General features: G+C 40.6%; 1 protein-coding gene across 1 annotated transcript; it reads left to right on the plus strand.

Moving 5' to 3' along the window:
* Positions 1–315: 315 nt before the first annotated feature.
* On the plus strand, positions 316–804 carry LOC139457140 (protein GVQW3-like). The gene has a single exon (XM_071238569.1). It carries the CDS (start codon positions 316–318, stop codon positions 802–804), a length of 489 nt encoding a protein of 162 aa, XP_071094670.1.
* Positions 805–25,220: the final 24,416 nt, after the last annotated feature.

The following is a 25,220-nucleotide window of genomic DNA, read 5'->3' on the forward strand; positions in this document are numbered from 1 at the left end:
GTGCTGTATATTCTTCAGTGTCGGACAGTAGACATTTGCCAGTTCTTCTGGTGCGAGTATATTGGAATCTGGGACTCTGTTCAGTCAACTCAAACGTCCGTTAATTATACATTTCAACCTTGAACAAAGCAACGTACGAGGGGATGTCAAAACGTTTTGAGCCTCACACAGTATTCCTGGTCGAATGGTACAATGCACTACACCTGATGTACATGAATGTCTTAGCTACTGATGCTATGTAGAAACATATTGCTGGCTGCAATCATTTTGTCACAACACTTCATGGGAGAGACCTACCCCTAGTGAATTGGCAAAATGGACAAATCTGAGTACAGAGCGGTGATAAAGTTCCTTGTCCTAGAGGCTCAATCTGCCAAACAGGTGGAGGAGCGATTGACTGCAGTTTATGGAGAGTCTGCCCCATCGTCTGCAACTATCAAACGGTGGGTGAAGGAATTTCAGCGTGGCAGAGAGAGCTTAGAAGATGATGCCCGGGCCGGACGGCCATCAACCAGTACCAGCCCTGAAAACATTGACACTGTACACAAACTAGTGATGGAAAACCGCCGTATTACTCTCCATGAGCTAGAAGAAACAACAGGCCTATCATATGGATCCATACATAAAATAATTCATGGCAAACTCCACATGTCCAAAGTGTGTGCCAGATGGGTCCCGAGAATGCTTCCAGATGACATGAAGCTATCAAGGGTCACCATCAGTGGAGCCTTGCTAACTCGGTACAACGCCAACCCAGATGATTTTCATTTTAGGATTGTAACCAGTGATGAAACCTGGGTTTAACATTATGATCCGGAGAGCAAAAAGGAGTTGACGGAATGGAAACACGCCACTTCTCCAAAGACAAAGAAGTTCAAAGCCACCAGATCAACCAAGAAGTTTATGATGACCATCTTCTGGAGTGATCGACATCGACTACCTGCCCCATTGCACCACAATGAATGGGGAGTATTAGGCCAAGTTATTGAAGCAGGTGCGCCAATCCATCAAGGTGAAACGCCGTGGAAAAATCCGTGGTGGGATTCTGCTTCACCAGGACAACGCACCAGTCCACACGAGCCGTGTTGCAATAACAGCTGTGCAAGAATGTGGCTACGAACTCCTCCCTCACCCACCCTATTCTCCAGACCTAGCCCTCAGTGACTTCCACCTCTTTCCCAGGCTGAACAAACACCTCCGGGGCCGGAGATTTGAAGATGACGATGAGCTAACTGCTGCTGTGGAGAACCCAGTGGTCGTATGTTTGAATCATCCTGACTTTGATTTGCTTGATTTCTAATTACTACAAATATATATTTTCCATGGCAATTGCCTTATTGAAATCTTGTGACCTTGACCTCTCACAAAGGTCAACTAAACCTATTCACCTGGGGGCATTCTCAAGGGGGTCATAAGTGTTCCCAGCTAAATGAATATCATAAAATGAAATCTGCTGTTATTTGGGTTAAAACCAATCTGCATGCTTATTACATAAGTTGTGACCTGTAAAGCCTTCCAATCATATGCCAGAATATTCACCTAAACATATATAGCTCTAAAAATACTCTTTAAAAGTGCTTTGAACTGAATATCACATATGGTTATACGTTTACAAAGACCTGTACAAACACTAGAAATAACTATCTACTACAGTGCATTTTACACACAGTTCCCTCTGGGACAACAATAGGTAATGTGTATTGTCTAAGTATTACCGTCCCCTCCTGAACCCTATCTACCCAGTTTCCATGTAGCTGTTTAACGGTACTGTCGAGATGAGGAAAACTGTTACCGTGTATCATGGAGGTGGGGTGTAGTGTCACTATCTTCTTGTAAGGAGATATATGGTCAACATTTATTTGTTGGGGAGAGGAGTAGTGTCACCATATACTTGTGTGTAGGGAAACAGTTTCAACATGTACTTGTGGTGTGTGGTTGGGGGGGATCGGGGATCGGGAGGGTAGAGTAGCGGCACAGTGTTCTTGTTGGGAGAAGCGGCGGGGAGTTGTGTTACTATGCACGTGTGGGGGAGAGGAGCATTGTCACCCAATCTCATAACATTAAAATCAGACCGTTGTGCACGTTACACATATGTCTGAAGCCATCTCAATACAGGATACGTCAGAACGAACTTTTATCTGACCAATCAGAGCGTCGCTTACGAGATCTGAAAAGTAAATGTCCGAATGTGTTTTTTCATCAGGCAAACTCGAAAAGGTTAATACGGAACATTCTGAATGACAGTTTCAAGCTGTACAGCTAATTCCGTCAAAACCATTGAAAGAAAACGAAAGAGACAAACAAAGAAAGAATTCCATACAATCTGGGCCATTAGGCAGACATTCTAGAATTTTACTTATTCCAGTTTTCAAATTTTAAATCAAGAACTTTTCAAAATATTTTTCCAAGTGTAGTCTGAAATTTGGAAGTCGACAGTATGTAACTAGTGCCATAAAGTTTGAGAAAGATGTATTCTGGTTGGCTAATATCGACTTCCTGTTAGTTATTTCCTTGGTTGGTGACAAGTGACAAGTTCATTGTTAATAGATACACAACTTCCCTCCCTACAAATACATGATGACAATATTCCCCTCCCAAACAAGAATATAAAGTGACAATATTCCCCTCCCTGTGTGCGTGTGTATGTAAATATGTCCTGCCAAAACCTGGGAGGAGCAACATGTCCACCAATGCTAACACACCATGAAAGGTTGTTTTTCTTTTGTGTTATCTCGTTTTATCACTATAGTGATACTGTGCATTTCAGAAAAAAAATTACGGTTTTAAGTTCCTAAGAAAAGAGAGAAAGACGGTACTTTGATTTTGAGGATACCTATTGCTTTATTGAATATACACAGACGTTTACAAATTACTTACATATGACATACATGACAATGACAACCAGTATTGTTCTCCAGACATGTGACAGCCTCGCCACACTAGAGTGTAACACACTGAAGACATCCTTCACGCCTTGACAAAAAAACACGACACAGACTATAAGAACTTGACATCATCAATACATGTTACCCTCTGGGCATAAACGTATCCAAGCACATCGGTAACCATTCTTATTATAAATGGTGACATACACCCCAAACACCATTAAAGCATTATGTTTCTCTTTGATAACATACAGCGATTAATACAATATACATACAAAACAACATATAGTGAGGTGAAAAAATAAGCCTCCGTTTATATTTCAGTTACATCACGGCATTGTTTACAGTTCACAGCTACACTCACTGCACTGGACAGACCCGAGACACAAGAAGGTCGTACACCTCACGCTGTCGTGTACGCTTGGCTATCATGGCTGCTGTATCCCCATTCTTGTCCCTAGCGTTAATGTCGGTCATGTTCTGTGAGAGGATATGCTTCACCATCTCCAGATGTCGACCATAAGTGACCAGATGAAGGATGCTGTGGCCTACATTATCAACTGAAGAAGTTCGAGCACCTCACAAGTAGATCAAACGCTTTCCTGATTCCATAATATGCTGCTCTCATCAGTGCTGTCCTTCCCAACTTTCCTCGACTGTTAATGTTCACTAGGTCCTGTGACAGGATATGTTTTACTATCTTCACATGTTGACTGTATATGGCAAGATGGAGGATGTTGTTGTCATCAATATCCTTAAGGGAAACATCACAGCCAAAACTCACAAGAAGATCAAACACTGATCGATGTCCATAGTACGCTTCTCCCATCAATGGTGTCCTTCCAAACATTCCTCTACTATTAATGTTCACTAGGTCCTGTGACAGGATATGCTTTACGATCTTCACACGCCCCCAAATTGCGGCAACATGGAGTATGTTGTCGCCGTAATCATCCACCAGTGACACATTAGCTCCCAAACACACGAGAAACTCCAACACGTCTCTATGTCCATGATGTACAGTCTTCATCAGTGGAGTTAATCCGGACTTTGTTCTACTGTTAATATCAACACTGTATTGTATGAGTACAAACTTGACCATCCCAACATGTCCCCCTATGCAGGCCCAGTGCAGGATGTGGTTGCCATAATCATCCACCAGTGACACATTAGCTCCCATACTCACGAGAAACTCAAAATCATCTCTCCATCCACAATATACAGCCTTCATCAGGGGAGTTGCTCCGGATTTTGTTCTACTATTAATGTCAACAATGTATTGTGAGAGTATATGCTTCACCATGTCCACATGACCTCCTAAGTAGGCCCAGTGAAGGATGGTGTAGCCATCATCATCCGCCAGTGATATATTACCTCCACTGAACACAAGAATATCACAAACGTCACTGTGGCCATGATATGCAGCCTTCATCAAGGGTGTTCCTCCGGACTTTGTTCTGCTGTTAGTATCAACATTGTACACTAAGAGTACATGATTCACCATGCCCACATAGCCCCCAAGGCAAGCCCAGTGAAGGATGTGTTTGCCATAATCATCCAACAGTGACACATTAGCTCCTTTTCTTATCAGAAAGTCAAAGACCCACGATTTACAGCCTTCATCAAGGGTGTTATTCCTGACTTTGCCCTGCTCTTAAGATCAAAACTGTATAGTAAGAGTACATGTTTTACCATGTCCATATACCCCCCCTAAGTAGGCCAAGTGCAGGATGTGTTGGTCATAATCATCCACCAGTGACACATTAGCTCCTTTTCTTATTAGAAAGTCAAAGACCCTCCTGTTTCCCTTCTGTGCGGCCATCATGAGTGGTATCCTTCCTTGCTTCTTGTCTCTACTGTTAACGTCGACCATACCCCGGGGCAGGATGCGTTTCACTCGGCCCAGGTTTCCCTTTCTACATGCATCATGAAGTGGGTTGTTCTTTAAAGTCTCCTTCTTGTTAAATGTATGTTGAGGCGATCTCTCAGTGTAGTTCTGCTTCTCATCTGTAGATGTGTACGTTATAATGGTACAAGGATTGCAATGTGGTAATATCATTCATCACAATACAGAAATATCTAAAATGTTTGATAATTAATTATCAGATAGGTTAACGTGTTTGCTTTTGTGCATGTTTAGCGCGAATGCCTTGAAGGATTCTCGGATAGCATAGGCCGGAAGCCATCTGTACTCAGCGTCAGAGGTGATTTGTTGGTGTGAGGGATATTTATTCCCCGTGGCATATAACCCAGATCACAAAGGATTGAATCACATCACACCTATGTTTTAATAACGTTCTGTTCTCCGCATTTAAAGTTTCATTTCACTTCATGTTTCATGTCATCTGTATATGTCCGTTCAATAAACATTGATACATTAACAACGGCCTTAAATAACACAACATTTACATTGACAAGGCAGACATGAACTGAACATCGCTTGTCCCAGATGTAGGGTGAGCATGGAGCACCGTGTAGGTGTCGCTCGTCCCAGATGTAGGGTGAACATGGAGCACCGTGTAGGTGTCGCTCGTCCCAGATGTAGGGTGAACATGTAGCACCGTGTAGGTGTCGCTCGTCCCAGATGTAGGGTGAGCATGGAGCACCGTATAGGTGTCGCTCGTCCCAGATGTAGGGTGAACATGGAGCACCGTGTAGGTGTCGCTCGTCCCAGATCTAGGGTGAACATGGGGCACCGTGTAGGTGTCGCTCGTCCCAGATGTAGGGTGAGCATGTAGCACCGTGTAGGTGTCGCTCGTCCCAGATGTAGGGTGAGCATGTAGCACCGTGTAGGTGTCGCTCGTCCCAGATGTAGGGTGAGCATGTAGCACCGTGTAGGTGTCGCTCGTCCCAGATGTAGGGTGAACATGGAGCACCGTGTAGGTGTCGCTCGTCCCAGATGTAGGGTGAGCATGGAGCATCGTGTAGGTGTCGCTCGTCCCAGATCTAGGGTGAACATGTAGCACCGTGTAGGTGTCGCTCGTCCCAGATGTAGGGTGAGCATGTAGCACCGTGTAGGTGGCGCTCGTCCCAGATGTAGGGTGAGCATGTAGCACCGTGTAGGTGTCGCTCGTCCCAGATGTAGGGTGAACATGGAGCACCGTGTAGGTGTCGCTCGTCCCAGATGTAGGGTGAGCATGGAGCATCGTGTAGGTGTCGCTCGTCCCAGATGTAGGGTGAACATGTAGCACCGTGTAGGTGGCGCTCGTCCCAGATCTAGGGTGAACATGGAGCACCGTGTAGGTGTCGCTCGTCCCAGATCTAGGGTGAACATGGAGCACCGTGTAGGTGTCGCTCGTCCCAGATGTAGGGTGAGCATGGAGCATCGTGTAGGTGTCGCTCGTCCCAGATCTAGGGTGAACATGGGGCATCGTGTAGGTGTCGCTCGTCCCAGATGTAGGGTGAGCATGTAGCACCGTGTAGGTGTCGCTCGTCCCAGATGTAGGGTGGACATGGAGCACCGTGTAGGTGGCGCTCGTCCCAGATCTAGGGTGAACATGGGGCACCGTGTAGGTGTCGCTCGTCCCAGATGTAGGGTGAGCATGTAGCACCGCGTAGGTGTCGCTCGTCCCAGATGTAGGGTGAGCATGTAGCACCGTGTAGGTGGCGCTCGTCCCAGATGTAGGGTGAACATGGAGCACCGTGTAGGTGTCGCTCGTCCCAGATGTAGGGTGAGCATGGAGCATCGTGTAGGTGTCGCTCGTCCCAGATGTAGGGTGAACATGTAGCACCGTGTAGGTGGCGCTCGTCCCATATGTAGGGTGAACATGGAGCACCGTGTAGGTGTCGCTCGTCCCAGATGTAGGGTGAGCATGGAGCATCGTGTAGGTGTCGCTCGTCCCAGATGTAGGGTGAACATGTAGCACCGTGTAGGTGGCGCTCGTCCCAGATGTAGGGTGAGCATGGAGCACCGTGTAGGTGTCGCTCGTCCCAGATGTAGGGTGAACATGTAGCACCGTGTAGGTGGCGCTCGTCCCAGATGTAGGGTGAGCATGAAGCACCGTGTAGACTACAGCATCAGCAAGAATGGTGACAGTTTAGAAGCGAATATAAAACTTACAAATCTATTTTTGCTGATGGAACCAAGGATGGTGATGCTGTTGCCAGTGTCACTATCATTGGATCCAGAACTTTATACACTAGATTTCCAGATAACTCATCCATTTCACAGCTGAGTCAAAAGGCATTTTAACTGCTCTAGAATATAATGGTTCGTTTGTGTACATCAGTGTACATTCAACCAAGTCACCCAGAGCACTCGATCCAGTTAGTAATTAACGTTGCTTCGTAGAGTCTACATACTTAACACTTATACATAGAATATTGGCGAGCAAAGTCACCGTTTTGTTTCTCAGTAAGCATTAACACCTCAGTGATACATATTCATTCCCGTGTCACACACAAATACAATGGAGACAATTTAACAAAGTCCTGATTTATTGCATATATTTGTGATGTGAGCAATATAAAGGACTTTATTATTTTAGATGTTTCCACCTATCTGAAAAGGGGCTCACGGGATTCAAATGCGAAAAATATCTGTACAAAAATAAAAAGGACATTAAGGAAACACGAAAGAATTTCCTTGCAAGGTATCATGTAGCATTTACACTTTCCAAAGAAATATGTTCATCGCTTGGTGCCATCCTAGTACATCTACGTTACATACATGTATAAGTTAGGGACAAGTAACTGAACATTGGTTACAAATATTGTACGCGTTAGCTAAGTTGGCATAACAAAGGTCCAGTTTCGCATGTGTTATCGAACTTAAGATACACCATCAAGTAACAAAATACTGCATTATAAAATTCAAAATTTAAAATTTACAGCTTGTAAGTTATAATAAATCAACAAATAAATGAAAATGAATACAACACAAATGGTCTGCATGGAAATGCCATGCAGAAGATTCGTAATACATGTATATGTGAATGTGTAAGTTCGTGCTTCAATACCCGTGCTGCATTGAAGCTGGATAGAATGTGTGCTGACTCTGAACGGGCGACATGCTCATGGTGTCGACCACCGGTTTGTCTGTCCAAACTCGATTATTAAAAGACCGCTGTGATATGGCTGGAATAGTGTTGGTTGTGGTGAAAAACAGGCGACAACACTCACTCACTTCAACCGTCATTAAACATGTCAGCTAAAGCCTTTCTTCACAATTGGTAGTTATACTTGCTTTCATGGTCGGTATCGTGAAGGTACGGCCAAGAGGGCGTTTCTAGAGCGCTGAGCTGCTGTTACGACGTCGTTGATTGGAGGAGATGAGGGCGTGATGGGCAGGAGAGTGGGATGTCGGCGATGGCTTGTGTTGTTTCTTTCTTATTTTTCATTGAACCTTATATCTATTATCTAGCTTTCATTTCTTGTTGATCTATCTTCTTGGGAATCTTCCCCAAGCTCCCCACAGCGATAGCCCGTTCGCTGAGCTCTCTGCACTATCACTGCCACGAGTAAAAACTCCCCACTGTAATATGTGGTCACAACCATGCTTGGAGTTGAACTCGCAACCTACGGACTGTTATGCTTACAAACAAGCGATGACGCCAAACACTCTTACCCTAACTAAAAAATGTTCTTTGTTTGTCAATTTGAATTTCTATTGCATTTTAACTATCGTGTAATTGGTATGCTGGTATGTAAGGGGGGATTTGAGTGATTTTCTGTTTTTCTGCAATCTCGAACCAATCAGATCAAACAAAAAGTTAAATTCATCTGGGAAATATGGTCAATGGTAAACCTTTTAAAAAATAACTGTACTGGCATTTCCAGAGACAAAAACAAAAGTATGAACGTTACTACATTTTTGGTTAGAGTGCAAGTTTCAAGATTCTTTTAATGGCCGCGCCCACACTGGTAGCACCGATGTTACCAAGGGTGAAACGAAGGTGTCACGCGCTGGGAACGAGCTTGGCATGTTCCCGAGGCCAGGGAGTTAATTGACTATGTCTCCACTTCTACAGTCAGTTAACTCCCTTGCCTCGGGAAGATGGGTTTAGGGGTGGGGTGTCCCCAACCGAGCTTCTGGTGGCTATTTCCATCACCTACTTTGAATAAGGTTGAATATAGTTATTTTATGCCGCAGTCAGCAATAATTTAGACACTTATCATAACAGCATGTTTATATAATCGAGTCTTAGCCAGACAAACCAGTGGAAATGACCTCGTCATTAAAATATGACACACATATTCTGAGTGTGTGTGAGTATGGTTTTACGCCGATTTTAGCAATATTCCAGCAATATCACGGCGGGGGACACCAGAAATGGGCTTCACACATTGTACCCATGTCGGGAATTGAACCCGGGTCTTCGGCGCAACGAGCAAACGCTTTAACCACTAGGCTACCCGACCGCCCCTATTATTCTGAGTGAGTGAGTGAGTTAATATTTAAAGTCACATCGGCAGTATTTCAGCCATATCGTGACTCTACTATTCTGAAGGCATCACTATGAAGCCAACCAACTAGTTCAGCCGGCTCCTGTGATCTGGGGAACAGTTTAGTCCATGGATTAGAGTGAGTGAGTGAGTGAGTGAGTGAGTGAGTGAGTGAATGAGTGAGTGGCAGGCATCACAAAGAAGCCAACCAACTAGTTCAGTTGGCTCTTGTGATCTGGGAAACAGTTAGCCCATGGATTAGAGTGAGTGAGTGAGTGAGCAAGTGAGTGAGTGACAGGCATCACAAAGAAGCCAACCAACTAGTTCAGTCGGCTCTTGTGATCTGGGAAACAGTTTAGCCCATGGATAAGAGTGAGTGAGTGAGTTGAGTGATTTATCATGAGTGAGCAATATGGCGGCGAAGAGACACTAGAACTAAGGCTGCAAACATTGTACCCATAAGGGGAATCGAACCAGGGCCAGCGTGACCAGCGAACACTTTAACCACTTGTAGGCTTTCCCCACATACACACATGATTGAGTGAGTGAGTGGTTGGGTGGGTGAGTTATCATGAGCGAGTGAGGTGTTTACGCGACTTTTTCCAGCAATATCGCGGTGTAGAGACACCAGAAATGGGCTTCAAACATTGTACCACAAGCAAAGCTTTAATTAACACACACACACACACACACACACACACACACACTGACGGCGGAGGTCTTTTCTTATCAAGATAATATTTAAGTTCTATTGTAAATAAACTTAATCCACCTGAAAGAAATATTTGTATCCATTTTAGCAGCAGGAAGAGAACCACTAAGCTGTTGATGACAGGAAGGATCATAATCGGGGCGAAACTGGGATTTGAAACAACGATCAGTGGATGGAGGCAATGTCAAGTGAAACACCTCTTAGAAAATGTCAGTCCACTTGGCCTGTCATGCCACCCCAATGCCTCAATCATGTGCGGCATTCGAATTAAATGAAAAGAAAATTCTAAATGCTTTTCTATGTTTAACTTTTATTATTCTTGACTTTTTCTGGCGGTATGTACATTTTCCAATTTTTCATAGGTAATGTCATATTTACAAATCTTTTCGAAAACAAACCCTCAATTTGGGATATGAGGCCATTCATTGTCTTTCTCTGATCGTTATTGTAGAAGAAGGTGAGTGACACGCCTGTTGAATTTCTATGAAAGTTCCCCTCCGAGTTCCGTAAAGCACACTGTGGCTTTCCTTCGATGCCTGCCTTCTTCAAGAATGCGGATAGCCTGTTGAGCTCGTGTGTTAAGTTGGATTTCAATGCGTCAAAGAAAACTGGAAGGACATCCCTATGATGTAACCATGAAGTGAGGAAGGACCGGTAACCACCTATTGACCTTTTTATATAGGTTTTCCAGTCTGAAACCAGGTGTTAAATGGAATACAGTGTTTATGTGTGACAGATTTGATAACACTGATTAGTTATTGAAGTTGCTATAAATCTTTTCAATTATATAAAATTCACCCGTCCGAAGCATCAGTTTGTAAGCATATTATCAGAATAGTTGTGCCTTTCGGTTGATTATTATTTTTGTGCAAAATGATTTTCACAAGACAAAGCAGCGACAATAGTTAGTTGATTGCTGATTGGGGTTAAAGTAGTTCCTGTTAGGTCACTTCAGTTAAGTAGTTATATTGTAATAACAAGTTTATGGGATCAGTTTATAGGTGCGATACAACTATCCAGTATATGATAAACTTGCTTTTCAACGCAAGTTGCAACTCTCAAATAATGTGACAAACTATGTATTTATATATATATGTATAGAACATGAGATATACCCTCCCCACCTACTGTTGTAACAGATGTATATAACATGAGATATACACTCCCCATGTACTATTGTAACAGAAGTATGTGACATGAGATATACCCTCCCCATCTACTGTTGTAACAGATGTTTATAGCATGAGATACACACTCCCCACCTACTGTTGTAACAGATGTATATAACATGAGATATACACTCCCCTTGTACTATGGTAACAGATGTATATAGCATGAGATATACTCTCCCCATGTACTGTTGAAACAGATGTATATGGCATGAGATATACACTCCCCACCTTCTGTTGTAACAGATGTAAATAACATGAGATATACACTCCCCTTGTACTATGGTAACAGATGTATATAGCATGAGATATACTCTCCCCATGTACTGTTGAAACAGATGTATATGGCATGAGATATACACTCCCCACCTTCTGTTGTAACAGATGTAAATAACATGAGATATACACTCCCCATGTACTATTGTAACATATGTATATAGCATGAGATATACTCTCCCCATGTACTGTTGAAACAGATGTATATAGCATGAGATATACACTCCCCACCTTCTGTTGTAACAGATGTAAATAACATGAGATATACACTCCCCTTGTACTATGGTAACAGATGTATATAGCATGAGATATACTCTCCCCATGTACTGTTGTAGCAGATGTATATAGCATGAGATATACACTCCCCACCTTCTGTTGTAACAGATGTAAATAACATGAGATATACACTCCCCATGTACTATTGTAACCGAAGTATGTGACATGAGAGATACCCTCCCCATCAACTGTTGTAACAGATGTATATAGCATGAGATATACACTCCCCACCTACTGTTGTAACAGATGTATATAACATGAGATATACACTCCCCATGTACTATTGTAACAGAAGTATGTGACATGGGATATACCCTCCCCACCTACTGTTGTAACAGATGTATATAGCATGAGATATACACTCCCCACCTACTGTTGTAACAGATGTATATAACATGAGATATGCCCTCCCGGCCTTCTATTGTAACAAATGTACATAACATAAGATATACACTCCCCATCTACTGTTGTAACAGATGTATATAACATGAGATATGCCCTCCCTGCCTTCTATTGTGACAGATGTACTTAACATAAGATATACACTCCCAATCTACTGTTGTAACAGATGTAAATAATAGGATATTTAAGCACCCCATTTACTGTTGTAACAGATGTATTTAACATGAGTTATTCCCTCCCCATCTTCCGTTGTATGAGATATACACTCCCAACCCATTGTTGTGACTGATGTATGTAACATAAGATATATCCTCCCAATCTATAGTTGTAACAGATGTAGATAACATGAGATATACACTCCCCTTCTACAGTTGTAACTCATGTATATACCCTCTGGACCACTCTTTTAACTGATGTATATGAGATATACACTACCCACCAACTGTTATAACAGATGAATGTAACATGGGATATACAGTCCAAACCTATCATTTTTACAGATGCACATACCACGAGATATACACAACCACCTACTGTTGTGATAGATGTATATAACACGAGATATACCCTCTGGACCTACTCTTTTAACTGATGTATATAACATGAGATATAAACACTCACCTACTGTTGTAACTGATGTATATAACATGATATTTATTAAACATAAGATATACACTAACACCAACGGTTGTAACCGATGTATGTGACACGAAATATGCCCGCTAGACCTACTCTTTTAACAGATGTTAATAACATCAGATATACACTACCCGACTACTGTTGTGACAGATGTATATATCATTAGATATACATTACCCATCTACTGTTGTGACAGATGTATGTAACATGAGATGTAAAACTGGGACCTACTCTTTTTACTGATGTATATAACATGCGATATACACACTCACCTACTGTTGTAACTGCTGTATATAACATGAGATATACACTAACACCAACGGTTGTAACCGATGTATGTAACATGAAACCTGCCCACAAGACCTACTCTTTTAACGAATGTAAACATCATGAGATATACACACACACCAACTGTTGTAACAGATGTATATAACATGAAAAATACTCACCCAACCTACCCTTGTAACCTACCTAATGTTGTAAAAGATGTATATAACATGTGATATACACTCACAATCTACCTTCGTTACTGATGCATATAACATGATATATACCCTCCCCATTCTACCCTTGTTACTGATGTATATAACATGATATATACCCTCCCCATTCTACCCTTGTGACTGATGTTTATAACATGTATATATCCCCCATTTGTCGTTGCAAATGGAAGCAGCTTCCAACAAAGGAAGCACATTCCATGCAGGAGGACAATGACAGAGAGACGCATAACGCCTTCATGGCAATCGGTAACGGGAGACACATCACTTATACCTGATGCATACAGTACAAAGTCACGGGAGATGTATAGTGTGTCTGAAGCATACAGTATAATGTCATGGGAGATGTATAATGTGTCTCAAGCATTCCGAACAAAGCCATGGGAAATGTATAATCTGCGTCTGTTGCATACAGCTTAATGTCAGGGGAGAAGTATAATGTGTCTCAAGCATTCCAAACAAAGTCACGGGAAATGTATCATCTGCGTCTGATGCATACAGCTTAATGTCACGGGAGATGTATAATGTGTGTCTGAAGGATACAGTACAAAGTCACGGGAGATATATAATCTGCGTCTGAAGCATACAGTATAAAGTCACGGGAGATACATAATCTGCGTCTGAAGCATACAGTATAAAGTCACGGGAGATACATAATCTGCGTCTGAAGCATACAGTATAAAGTCACGGGAGATGTATACAGGCAGAAGTTTATCTAATATTTTAGGCCATATGACCTATAGTACAGAAGTGGTTTGTTTGTATCAACATTGTACAGTCACGTGTAGGTAATAATAAATTTACATATAATATTAACGTCTAATTTCAAAATTCTTCTTCAGGAATATTGACAGATATGATATTGTATTAGCATTGCGGGAGTTCAACAAATTTTTCATCAGTTGTTCATCTTTGTACATAGTTGAAATCATAGGGAGGTATCTACTTCTAAGAAACTGACAATATTTACAAGTGAGAAGTACATGAAACTCATCCTCAAATTAGCCTTTCACAATAACGGCATGAACTACTTTCTTTATCTTGTACATTTTTCTTTCTGAGATTATTAACATTAAAATTATGGTGGTTGGTTGGTTGGTTAGGTGGTTGGTTGGTTTGTTGTTTAACGTCGCACTCAGCAATATTCCAGCTACATGACGGCGGTCGGTAAATAATCGAGTCTGGACTAGACAATCCAGTGATTAATGTCATGAGCATCGATCCACGCAATTGGGATCGATGACATGCATCAACCAAGTCAGCGAGCCTGACCACCCGATCACGTTAGTCGCCTTTTACGACAAGCATAGTCGCCTTTTACGGCAAGCAAGGGTTGCTGAAGACATATTCTACCCCGGATCTCCACGGGTCGAAGCGTACCCTGGGTACGGCACCTACAGAACAATGGAAACCCTATGTAATCTGTGTGTGAGAATAATTTAAGTCAATTAAAGCAGGCATTCATATTTGTACTTACCTTTGAAGTGATCGAGGTTTCCTTGCCCAGTGTGCCCAGAATGTTGACGGGCGAACTCAGCAAGAAATGTCTCATACGGGTTCCGGATGATTATAATAGCTCGCTTGTAGATGGTAGAGGCTGATGTATGTGTCTTTATCGCAACCACTGTGCCGTCTGTTCGACCTTCGCCAGGGAAGCCATTCTCCATCAACTTTTTATCCATGTAGATTGTTCCGGTTAAGATTCCAGAAACGAGTTTTTTATATTTTATACAATAATACTTGATGATCCAATACTAAGGTTGAGCGATCCCACCACATATTGGAGTCATTATGAAGAAGGGAGTGCATCAACTGTTAGATGACATTGTATTAGTAGTAGTTGTATTGGTAGCAGGAGCATGGATTGAGGTCGGACTTTGGTCATAGGTGTTTGCGCCCACCTTAACGACAGGATTTAATTGTTTACCTACAAATCGCTCACGTAATTTATTCAGAAATAAAATAAAAAAGTATTAAATAATTATCAGTGATATAACATCCACTCACAGAGTTGATATAAACTGCCGTTAGAGAGAGTTCACTGTCATAACAAGATCAGATAATCATACAGTGTAGTAAAAACCAATAGTATGCTTATAAAACATGAAAATCCAATGCTGCTCTTTCCATGTAACCTTACATTAGATTTTGGCCTGGCATTCTAGAAAGACAAAATGTATCTTCTTGGTTCAACTCTGTACTTCTCAGATCTTGGCTGCTATCATCATGTGTGGGATATTCAATTGAAAATGCTTCAGTAAATCCGCAATGACCAAGAAATAGTGTGATGGGAAGACTTGTGGAATGTACATGTCATCCAGAAGCAGAATCATCCCATATGTTCTGCCATTATTCTAAACTAGATTCAAACATAACATTATGGTAATATTTTGGACAAGTTCTAAATTCTGTTGGAGACACTCCTTGTGTTTCTAAACCAGACTAAGCTTTAAAGACAAGATAGTTGTTGGATGACATTTCCTTTTTTTCTTTTATGATGCAACGTTTCGGTATATATCCTTATACTGTTGTCAAGCAAGGATGAAGCAAGACGGCAACATGCAGGCTTATTTACAGGTACATCTTATAACGATTTAAACAAAAAACAGCAGGAGGGTATGTACGATAGGGATTAACAAAAACAACAAAAGACATTGATACAGTTACACCCGAGAGAAGACATCAGTAAATGGCTAAGGATAATGGTTGATTACTGCAAGAAGGCACCTGTACCGGGTACAACTATACAGCGCTGATAGGATTAATTATAGAGAGCTGGAGTGAGTGAGTGAGTATGGTTTTACGTCGCTTTTAGCAAAATTCCAGCAATATCACGGCGGGGGACACCACAAATGGGCTTCACACATTGTACCCATGTCAGGAATCGAACCCGGGTCTTCGGCGTGACGAGCGAACGCTTCAACCACTAGGGTACCCGACCGCCCCTATAGAGAGCTGGAGTGTTCTGTTGTTATATAAATTCATTGTTGGCATACGGGATGAGGGATTATTGATCTCTGTTGATTTGGGTGCTTGTGTCGGTGGACATTTCCACATATTTGGAGATTATATATAAACTCATTGCGATTACTCAGTATTCATATGATGAAAAATTACATGTATGCACATCCCAGAAACGTCTTTAAAATATTTAACGCTGTAGTTGTTTGCTCTTAATGTATGTTGATGAACATACACTGACGACCAGTTTCACGGAGATTGGCTCTGTTAACTGCAAATGTACCCACTCCTTAAAACATAGTCACACATCAATAATGGAAAAGATGGTAGAAACAGTAGTGGAATGAATATATCTGTTATCACACAACGATTGAGAAAACATTAATTGCCTTACTTACTTACACAGCAAGAGTGTTACATGTGACCACATAAGTCTTGGGGAGAACAAACTGCAAGATATTAATTGACAATTAACATGATTCAGACAAATTCAGACATCAGTCTATGATTCAGACAAAGACAATTTTCGTTAATTTTGACATAACCACATTTACACGTATTCCCCCTTGAAAGAATACCGTATTCGACGTAATAAGCGCCCAGGGCGCCCTCAAAATTAGAAATAGGAGGCTCTTATTAGAATATTATTTTAGTGGAAAAAAACAAAGTTAAAAGGTAAATTTCGTGGTTAATGCTGACAGCCTGAAATGTTTATGTACGACAGTTATATTTTCCCAGCATTTAATAGCCCATAATTAAGAATGCATATAACAGATGAGTGTTTATTTTAAGCGAATATATAAGTCTTGTGTACATTGATCAATTGGAAGGGGTGCTAATTAAGATTGTTCACTGGCCAATTTATTAGCGAATATCGCCGTGGGCGCTTATTAGAGCGGGGCGCTTATTACGTCGAATACGGTATGCACTTAAAAATCTATTGATTTTTGTAAGCCCAGAAAAGTGAGAAAAGAGCGATATCATCCGCCAAAGAAAAGTAACAGTAAATCTTCACTATTGGGGGTAACAAATACACTATGGTCACAGGTAGGGAGGCTACCTAGGGTTGGGGGGTTAATGGCTGCTTCCTTAATTTGGAGAACATGAACGTGCGAAAAGGGGGAGGGGGGTTAAATAGAGTTTTTGTGAGGTCTGTAAGTCATATTTACGGGGGTTAGTAGCGTTGCTGGTGTCATTTGATTGTTGCAATTAAGTGTGGATTGGAGTGTTGTTCTGTGTGTCTTGTAGTGTATGCATTGGACAAGTGCATGTTCTGTGGTTTCTTTTTGAGTGCAGTGTGGGCATGCGCCTGAAACGAATTCTATCTGTTTGCCTGTTTGTGTTAGTTCATTAGAGCATTTGAATATTTGATTAATTAATTTGGGGCGGTTTTTAGTGTTTTTGTTTTTTAGGGCCTGGAGTCTACTGAGGGAGTCTGTTAGGATGAGGATGTTTTGGTGGGTGTTTATTTGTGGGTTGTGAAGGGCTGTGGCCAGGCCCATGTGTTCGGCCGAAAGGATTGATTGATTATTGGGGATCCTGTAAGATATTGTTCGTTTTGGAGGTGAGATTTTAGAGAGATGTGGACGCCAAAGCCGGTGTGTTTGAGGACGGATCAGAGGATCCGTCTGTGTAAATTGAGGCACCAATTTGGCCATTTCTTGTGGATGTGTGCTAATGAACTGTTTTTAGCGATGTTTTGATCCGTTTGTTTGTTTAGCGTGGAGGCGAGTGTGGTGATTATCACAATGGAAAATTCCAATATATACAAAATGTACAATTTTGTATATTTGGTATTTCCAAAATATACAATTTTGTATAGTTGGTATATCCAAAAATATACAATTTTGTATATATGAATAGATTTTACCACTGTTTCATTGATTTTCTTCATCCGTAAATCGGTATTTTGGGGTGTCTGAAAACATTAGTAATGCTGCCGAACAGTATTATTGCACGTGACAATAATACGTTAATACTTTTTTCATCATGGCAACTATATTTGGAGTGTTATGAAATAATTTGTATTTATTTATGTTGACAGTATTTTACATAAGAAATAGAACATTTGTGCAGATTTTAGTAACAGATCAATAATATAAATAATACCGCTGTCTTAACTAGATCGCGGTTAGAAAAAGCACTGTTTGCATAACGAAAGGCTGCCGCTGTTTTAACTAGGTCGGGGTTAGAAAAGCACTGTTTGTATAACGAAAGGCTGCCGCTGTCTTAACTAAATCGGGGTTAGAAAAGCACTGTTTGTGTAACGAGAGGCTGTCGCTGCCTAAACTAGAATAACCAATAAACGGAATAGCAAGAGAGTAGCCTTTTCGCGATTGTCACGATCATTGCAAAATGATAGATAAAAAGTCCATTAATTTAAAATTGTACAAGGAAACATATATATGGGAAACACTTTGTTGGATTAAATTCCTATTATATTACGTTCAGGACATTAGTTCTGGAGTTTTCAAAGTAAATTATAATATAATTGTTTCTGTGATTTCATGTAATGGTGATTCTAAATATAAAATATTGTTTGACAAACAGTTGTATACGCCGCCCATTGTGATACTTTTACTTAAGGATGTTTTTTTAGTCAATTGACATGCGTTCATTGTAAACAAGGATCATTGGTGTGAAAAGATTACTAAGTTTGTCATCCAGTATAATAATAATAATAATAATGATATAGTTTACTAATGTGTCATGTGTGCATAATACACCTGGCCATTACTGGCCTAAAAGACACCTAGAATTATACAATTGTACGATGATACTTAAATAAAACATTTTAACTAATAATATCTTCATATGTATACAGCAACCCAACCCCCAACCCCAACCCCAACACCCCCACCCTCGCCCTCTCCCCTCCCCCTCCCCCTCCCCCACACACGGACATATACTCTCACGCAAGTTCAACCTAGTCACCAGTTCACACACCTTAGCACACCCCCCCCCCCCCCCTCTTCCCCCCCCCCCCCACGAAATACATGTCCCAGATCAGCGAGTCACAAAAATTCAACTCGGTCACTCAATCACACGCATTATTCATTATGACCCACACACATTCAATCATGCACAAGTTCAACCGTGTCAATCAACCATTCTTTATTCAATCTGCCCAACCCTTCCTAGCACACACCCATATACGCCGCAAGTCACACCATGTCACACAGTCATGCATATACTTCAATCCAGTCTTTCTGTTTATCCCCAATCCCCTTGGTCAGTCTGTCATATTTCAAATTTTCTACGTAATCACCTTCTCTCACAAATAATATACAACGTATGAAACACAGAATTATACATAAGGATATTGTTCACTAAAAACATATATTTTTATATTATGGTAGTTTGGATAAGCACAAACTACTAATCTACTTAATCACATTCTCTCACAAATAATATACAACATATGGACACAGAATTATACATAAGGATATTGTTCACTAAAAACAGATATTATTATATTATGGTAGTTTGGATAAGCACAAACTTCTAATCTGCTTAATCACATTCTCTCACAAATAATATACAACATATGGACACAGAATTATACATAAGGATATTGTTCACTAAAAACAGATATTTTTATATTATGGTAGTTTAGGTAAGCACAAACGCCTTTTGCTGTACATAGTGTGCAAACATTTAGATAACTGGTACTGAATGTTCTCATTTTTAAGAAGCCACAGAAACTTTTCAAAATTTGAAAATTCAGTGAAGTTTGTTTCTTGTATTTTAGCTATGTTAAATATGGATAGTCTGATATCTTAATAGAAGTTGCATTCTACAACAAAATGAAATTCATCCTCTATGGCTTGCTTGTCACAGAGAGTACATAGTCTTTCTGAAAGAGGAGTGATGGGCTTGGTATATCTTCTACATTCTATATTATTGGCAGGTTACCACAACGCAATGATGCTAATACAGTTTAGTTCTATATTGCCTTGGTAGAGACATTTTAACATAATGGCATGTTTCAATTTCTTGTTGAAATAATATATAAGTTCTTAACTTGTTTCCATTGCACTTCATCGATTAGCATAATTAGAACAGAGTTTGTAATTAGTTACATCCGGACTCCAGTTAATTAAGGAAGCTACATCTGTTGAGAGTGTGAGCTACTGGAGAAGAGGCGAGCAACTCAATGTGATTTATGAATTAGTGGAATATTGATAAATAAACGGACACCTGTCGCCAAACTGCATTCGAACATTGAACACGCACAATCGCAGATTTCTATGGTACATTTGAGGGTGAACGTGAACGAAGCCGTGCAGGATGCCTTACAGCGATTTGTCTTCAGATCCCACAGTGAGCTCAGGTGAGTTTATTAATGATGATATTTTCATTCATTCATAGATATGGCAATAATGAGCGCTGACACTATATGTGTTCGCAATAGAACATTTGGAAGACTAGACACATATTGATTCACTATATGACAACATCAAATCCTGTATTTGTTAAAAGCAACAGGTTTAAAGCATTCAAAATTGTGCATTATTATAAAATACAATGTGTCACTGCACACACGAAAACGTCGTTTTTTTCTGTATACGGTCATTAGACGGAAAAACGACTAAAAAATTCATTTAAAATTGATTAATTGGTTAGCGTCTTGAAAGTGTCCGAAAAGTGTCTATATAAAAGTCATATTTAACATGTTAATGGAATTCAGACACGCGCCAAGAAGTTGTCCAAGGGCGTATGTTAGCTCGGATGGTAGCTCAGGGTGATGACGGATGATAAAACTCGGCGGTGAAGACGACAGCAGCCATATTTATTGATGCAGGTTGAAATATGTCGAAAAGGTACATGTTGATAATATCGTGACAGAACGCACACCGGGACCGAGTGGCCAATGTTCCCGGGTGGGAGAACCGTTCTGTCACTTACATGAGTCGATCTTCTGGCCTTCTCCAGGCTGTCTCTCTCCATGACCATGTCAGTCGGGTTTTGTAGAGCGAGGTATTACATAACGTGTGGCAAGGTCATTGTCCCACGTGTATGTATATACGTAAGATCCGGCGACGTTAGGAGATGTTAATTAAAAATTATAGATAGAGCTGGAGATTAAGGGTCCTGCCCGGATAAGAGGGGAACGCCGAATGTTTGCTGAATATATTAAACAGACAAAGGGCATAGAATTTCGGTGCACTTGGAAACATATTGAAACAATTAGGTATTTAGATAAATGAAATGTAAAATAAAAGTATTGAAATGGTTTGCACTATAACAAAGTCAAACCAAACCATGTTACCAAGTTTATCGAGATAACATATCCCTCCGCTGTGCACAGTTACCTCTATCAGATAATGGGTTTTGTTTCATTTGGTTATAACAGTAACTAATTTTGTAATGTGAAGTTTACACGATATACGGCTTTTCCATAGGACGAGAGGTGGGTCACAGGACGTGACTGTATTCTTGAAATGACGTAAACACTGACTACTTCCACATTCCTGGGGAAAACCCTAGGAATTCCCAAGTACGAATTCATACAGAAGATTTGTTTTTCATCATTTAGACCCTTTAATTTTGAACGTAGCGTCCAGGCATACTCTGGGATAAGTCATAGAGTTTGGTTGTATGCCCGTTCAAGGATACCTATCCTAGAGAAAAAAACAACCAAAAAATCCAAACTATCATAGTGACAATCTACAGCAATCTATGAATTTACCTTAGTATCTATTTGACACATCTTTACAATCACCTTTCAATGATCGGCAAATTGATCAGTCACGACAAAGGCTTGAAATCGCCACAGGTTAATTAACAACTACGGAAATATCACTTCTTTCAGTGGCATTTCTGGGAGTTTAAGGGATAATTTTGCTGCTTTATCTGCCTTTTCATTTCCAAAGATTTCTACGTGGGCGGGGATCCAAATGAACTCTCTTTGTTTACCTGCCTTAGTTAAGTTGTTTGAGCTATTGAGTATTTGATTTATTAGTTTGGGGCGGTTTTTAGTATTTTAATTTTTGAGGGCTTGTAGTCCACTGAGGGAGTCGGTTAGGATGAGGATTTTTTGGTGTTTTTTGGATTGCTGATTGTGTAGTGCTGAGGCCATGCCCATTAGTTCGGCCGTGAATATGGATTGGTTGTTTGGGAGTCGGTAAGATTGTGTGTCTTTGGTTGGTTGTGCGATGTGGACTCCGAAACCTGTGTGTTTTGAGATCGGATCTGAGGATCCGTCTGTGTATATGTGGCACCAATTTGGTCAATGTTCATGTATGTATGCTAGTGTGGTGGTTTTAGCGATGTTAGGATCGGTCTGTTTAATTAGTGTATCGGCTAGTGTTGTGTCTATTTTTGGTATTTTAAGTTTTGGAGTGAAGATTGGAGTGGTTGAATTATTGTTTTGTTTAAGATTATTTATTTTGTGTTCATTTAGGTAATTGGTTATTCTTTGAGAAATTGGAGTAAGTAGTGGATGTTTCCGGGCTAGGGCTTGGTTTCTAGGGCTAATATTTTTTTTTATTAAGTTTTCGATTAGTGGGTTTGATTGGGACGCGGCCCAGAAGTTTAGGGTAAGTTGTTCCCTATGTAGTTTAAGTGGCATTTCTCCTGTTAAGGCCTGGAGTGAGGTGGAGGAGGTGCCATGTTAAGTTCGTGTGATTAGTTTTAGGGCCTGATACTGGATTGAGTCTAGTTTTTTAATGAGAGAGTTGTTTAAAGTGTCGTAAATGGCACTGCCATAGTCTAGTTTGGATTTAATTAGTGATATACGGAGTGAGAGGAGGGTGTTTTTAGAGGCCCCCCCAGTTGGAGCCGGTTAGGCATCTTAACGTGTTTAGGTCTTTGCTGCATCTGGTTACAAGGTTTTTAATGTGAGCATCCCAGGTGAGATGTTCATCGAAGATTAATCCTAAGAATTTGGTTTGTTTTTTTGGAATTTGATTGGTTTGTTGTTTAGTTGGAGGTTTAGGGAGGCGGGTTGCATATTTTTGTGTTTAAATACTATTCCTGTGTTTTTTTCTGAGTTTAGGGAGAAGCCCCATTTGTCAGCCCATTTTTGTATTTTATTTAGAGATTTTTGTAGTAAGTTTTGGGCCATTTTAATGCTTTTAGTGCGGATCCAGAGGGCTCCATCATCCGCGAATTTTGATGTGTTTACTTTTGGGGATAGTCCCTCGAATAGATCGTTAATCATAATATTGAAGAGTGTTGGGCTTAGGATGCTGCCCTGGGGAGTGCCATTTTCTAGGGGACATTGGTCCGATAGCGTTTGGTCTATGCCCACGGTGATTTTGTGGTTTGTTAGGAAACTTTGGATGTAGTTAATTATTTGACCTTTAAGACCTATTTTTTTCAGTTTTTGTATTTGCCCGTTACGCCAAACCATGTCGAATGCTTTGGAGAAGTCTAGAAAGATGCCTGTAGTATATTGTTTGTTAAGTTGGCCTGTTTTAATGTCCTGCTCTAGTCGGGCGAGGTTATCTAAGGTTGAGCGTCCAGGAGTGAAACCGCTTTGGTCTGGATTTATTATGTTGTTTTGTTCTAAGTAGTGTTGTAACCTGTTTTTTGCCATTGATTCCGTTACTTTGCATAAGTTAGAAGTTAGGGAGATTGGTCTGTATGAATTAGCCTGGTCAGCTGGTTTATTGGGTTTGGGGATTGGTATGACCAGGGCTTGTTTCCAAGGTGATGGGACCTGTCCGTTTAGATATATGAGGTTATAGAGTTTCAGAAGAGTTTGGAGTAGTTTGGGTGGTAGTTGTTTAATTATCTGGTATGAAGTAAGGTCTAAGCCTGGGGCTGTGCCCTTTTTCCTATTTTGTAGGACGTGGAGTAGTTCTTCCATTGTGAAATGGAGATTAATTTCTAGGTTATTATCTTTTAGCTCTTTGGTAAATTTGGTTTCTGATTTTAGTTGTTCCTGGAATTTTTGGTTGAAGTGATTTGCTAGGTTATTAGCTTTTTCAGTGGGGTTTGTTGAATTGTTTATGTTGGGAGTTTTCTATAATGGCGTGGATTTTTCGCCAAACTGTTCTGGCGTCTGTATGATGGTCATCAACTGGCTTCCAATTAGCTTAATCACCTCTCTGTATCCATCAACTAGTCACTGTAACAACTTAGATGTCAATAAGAGTATATATACCTATGTTGTTTAGCCCTACCCGACACTACTCCAACTAAAACAAACCAAACTCCCCAACCAGCCAACACCCAAAACCTAAATAACCTCACCTTACTCCTAGCATACATGCATAGTCAAAACTCACCAAAAACTAGCATGAAATCCTTCCACAAAGTAGCTTTCAATCTAAAAACTAAAAACTAAATCACCAATCACTCGAACCCAATATTCGAAGGACTAAATATTTTTCAGTGGAACGCCAACGGACTCACCTCCCACGGCCATGAACTAAAAACTAAATTTAAACTAAATAAAGGCCCTCACATTGCTTGTATACAAGAAACCAAATTGTCAAAAAAATCCAAATTCACACTACCTAACTACAACTCAGTTAGAAGTGACAGAGCTAAACCGAAAACAAGAAGAGCCGCAGGAGGACTAATAATATTTATCAGGGAAGATATAAATTACGAAGAAATAAAAATAGACACGCCAAACCTAAAAGCCAACGGCATTAAAATCACATTAAATAACCGAAACATAAACATCATAAATATTTACCACAGGGCGGAACAAAAAGTCCAACCGGAGGTTCTAAACAAACTACTCCAAATAAGCGATAAATCTACTATATTCCTAGGAGACTTTAATGCTCATCATCCTACATGGAGCATAGATGATAAAACAGATAATCATGGCAAATTAATCACCGAATGGATAGAAACAAACGACCTAACGACCTCCTTAATAGCAACCAACCCACGAGGTACGATAAGATAAACCAAAAAATGTCGGCTATCGACCTAACCATATGCACCGCAGATCTAGCCCAAAGTACTCAATGGGAAGTACACGACGTCCCGCTAGGTAGTGACCACTTCCCCATAAACATAACCATAGGAAATACAAACGTACCAATCCAAA

The sequence above is a fragment of the Haliotis cracherodii genome, unplaced genomic scaffold, assembly GCF_022045235.1.
Source record: "Haliotis cracherodii isolate W230 unplaced genomic scaffold, xgHalCrac1.p SCAF_12, whole genome shotgun sequence".
Taxonomy (NCBI): domain Eukaryota; kingdom Metazoa; phylum Mollusca; class Gastropoda; order Lepetellida; family Haliotidae; genus Haliotis; species Haliotis cracherodii.

Bases quoted from the DNA above. Each gene is read 5' to 3' on its own strand.
- LOC139457140 (XM_071238569.1), top strand. From the start codon at position 316: ATGGACAAATCTGAGTACAGAGCGGTGATAAAGTTCCTTGTCCTAGAG.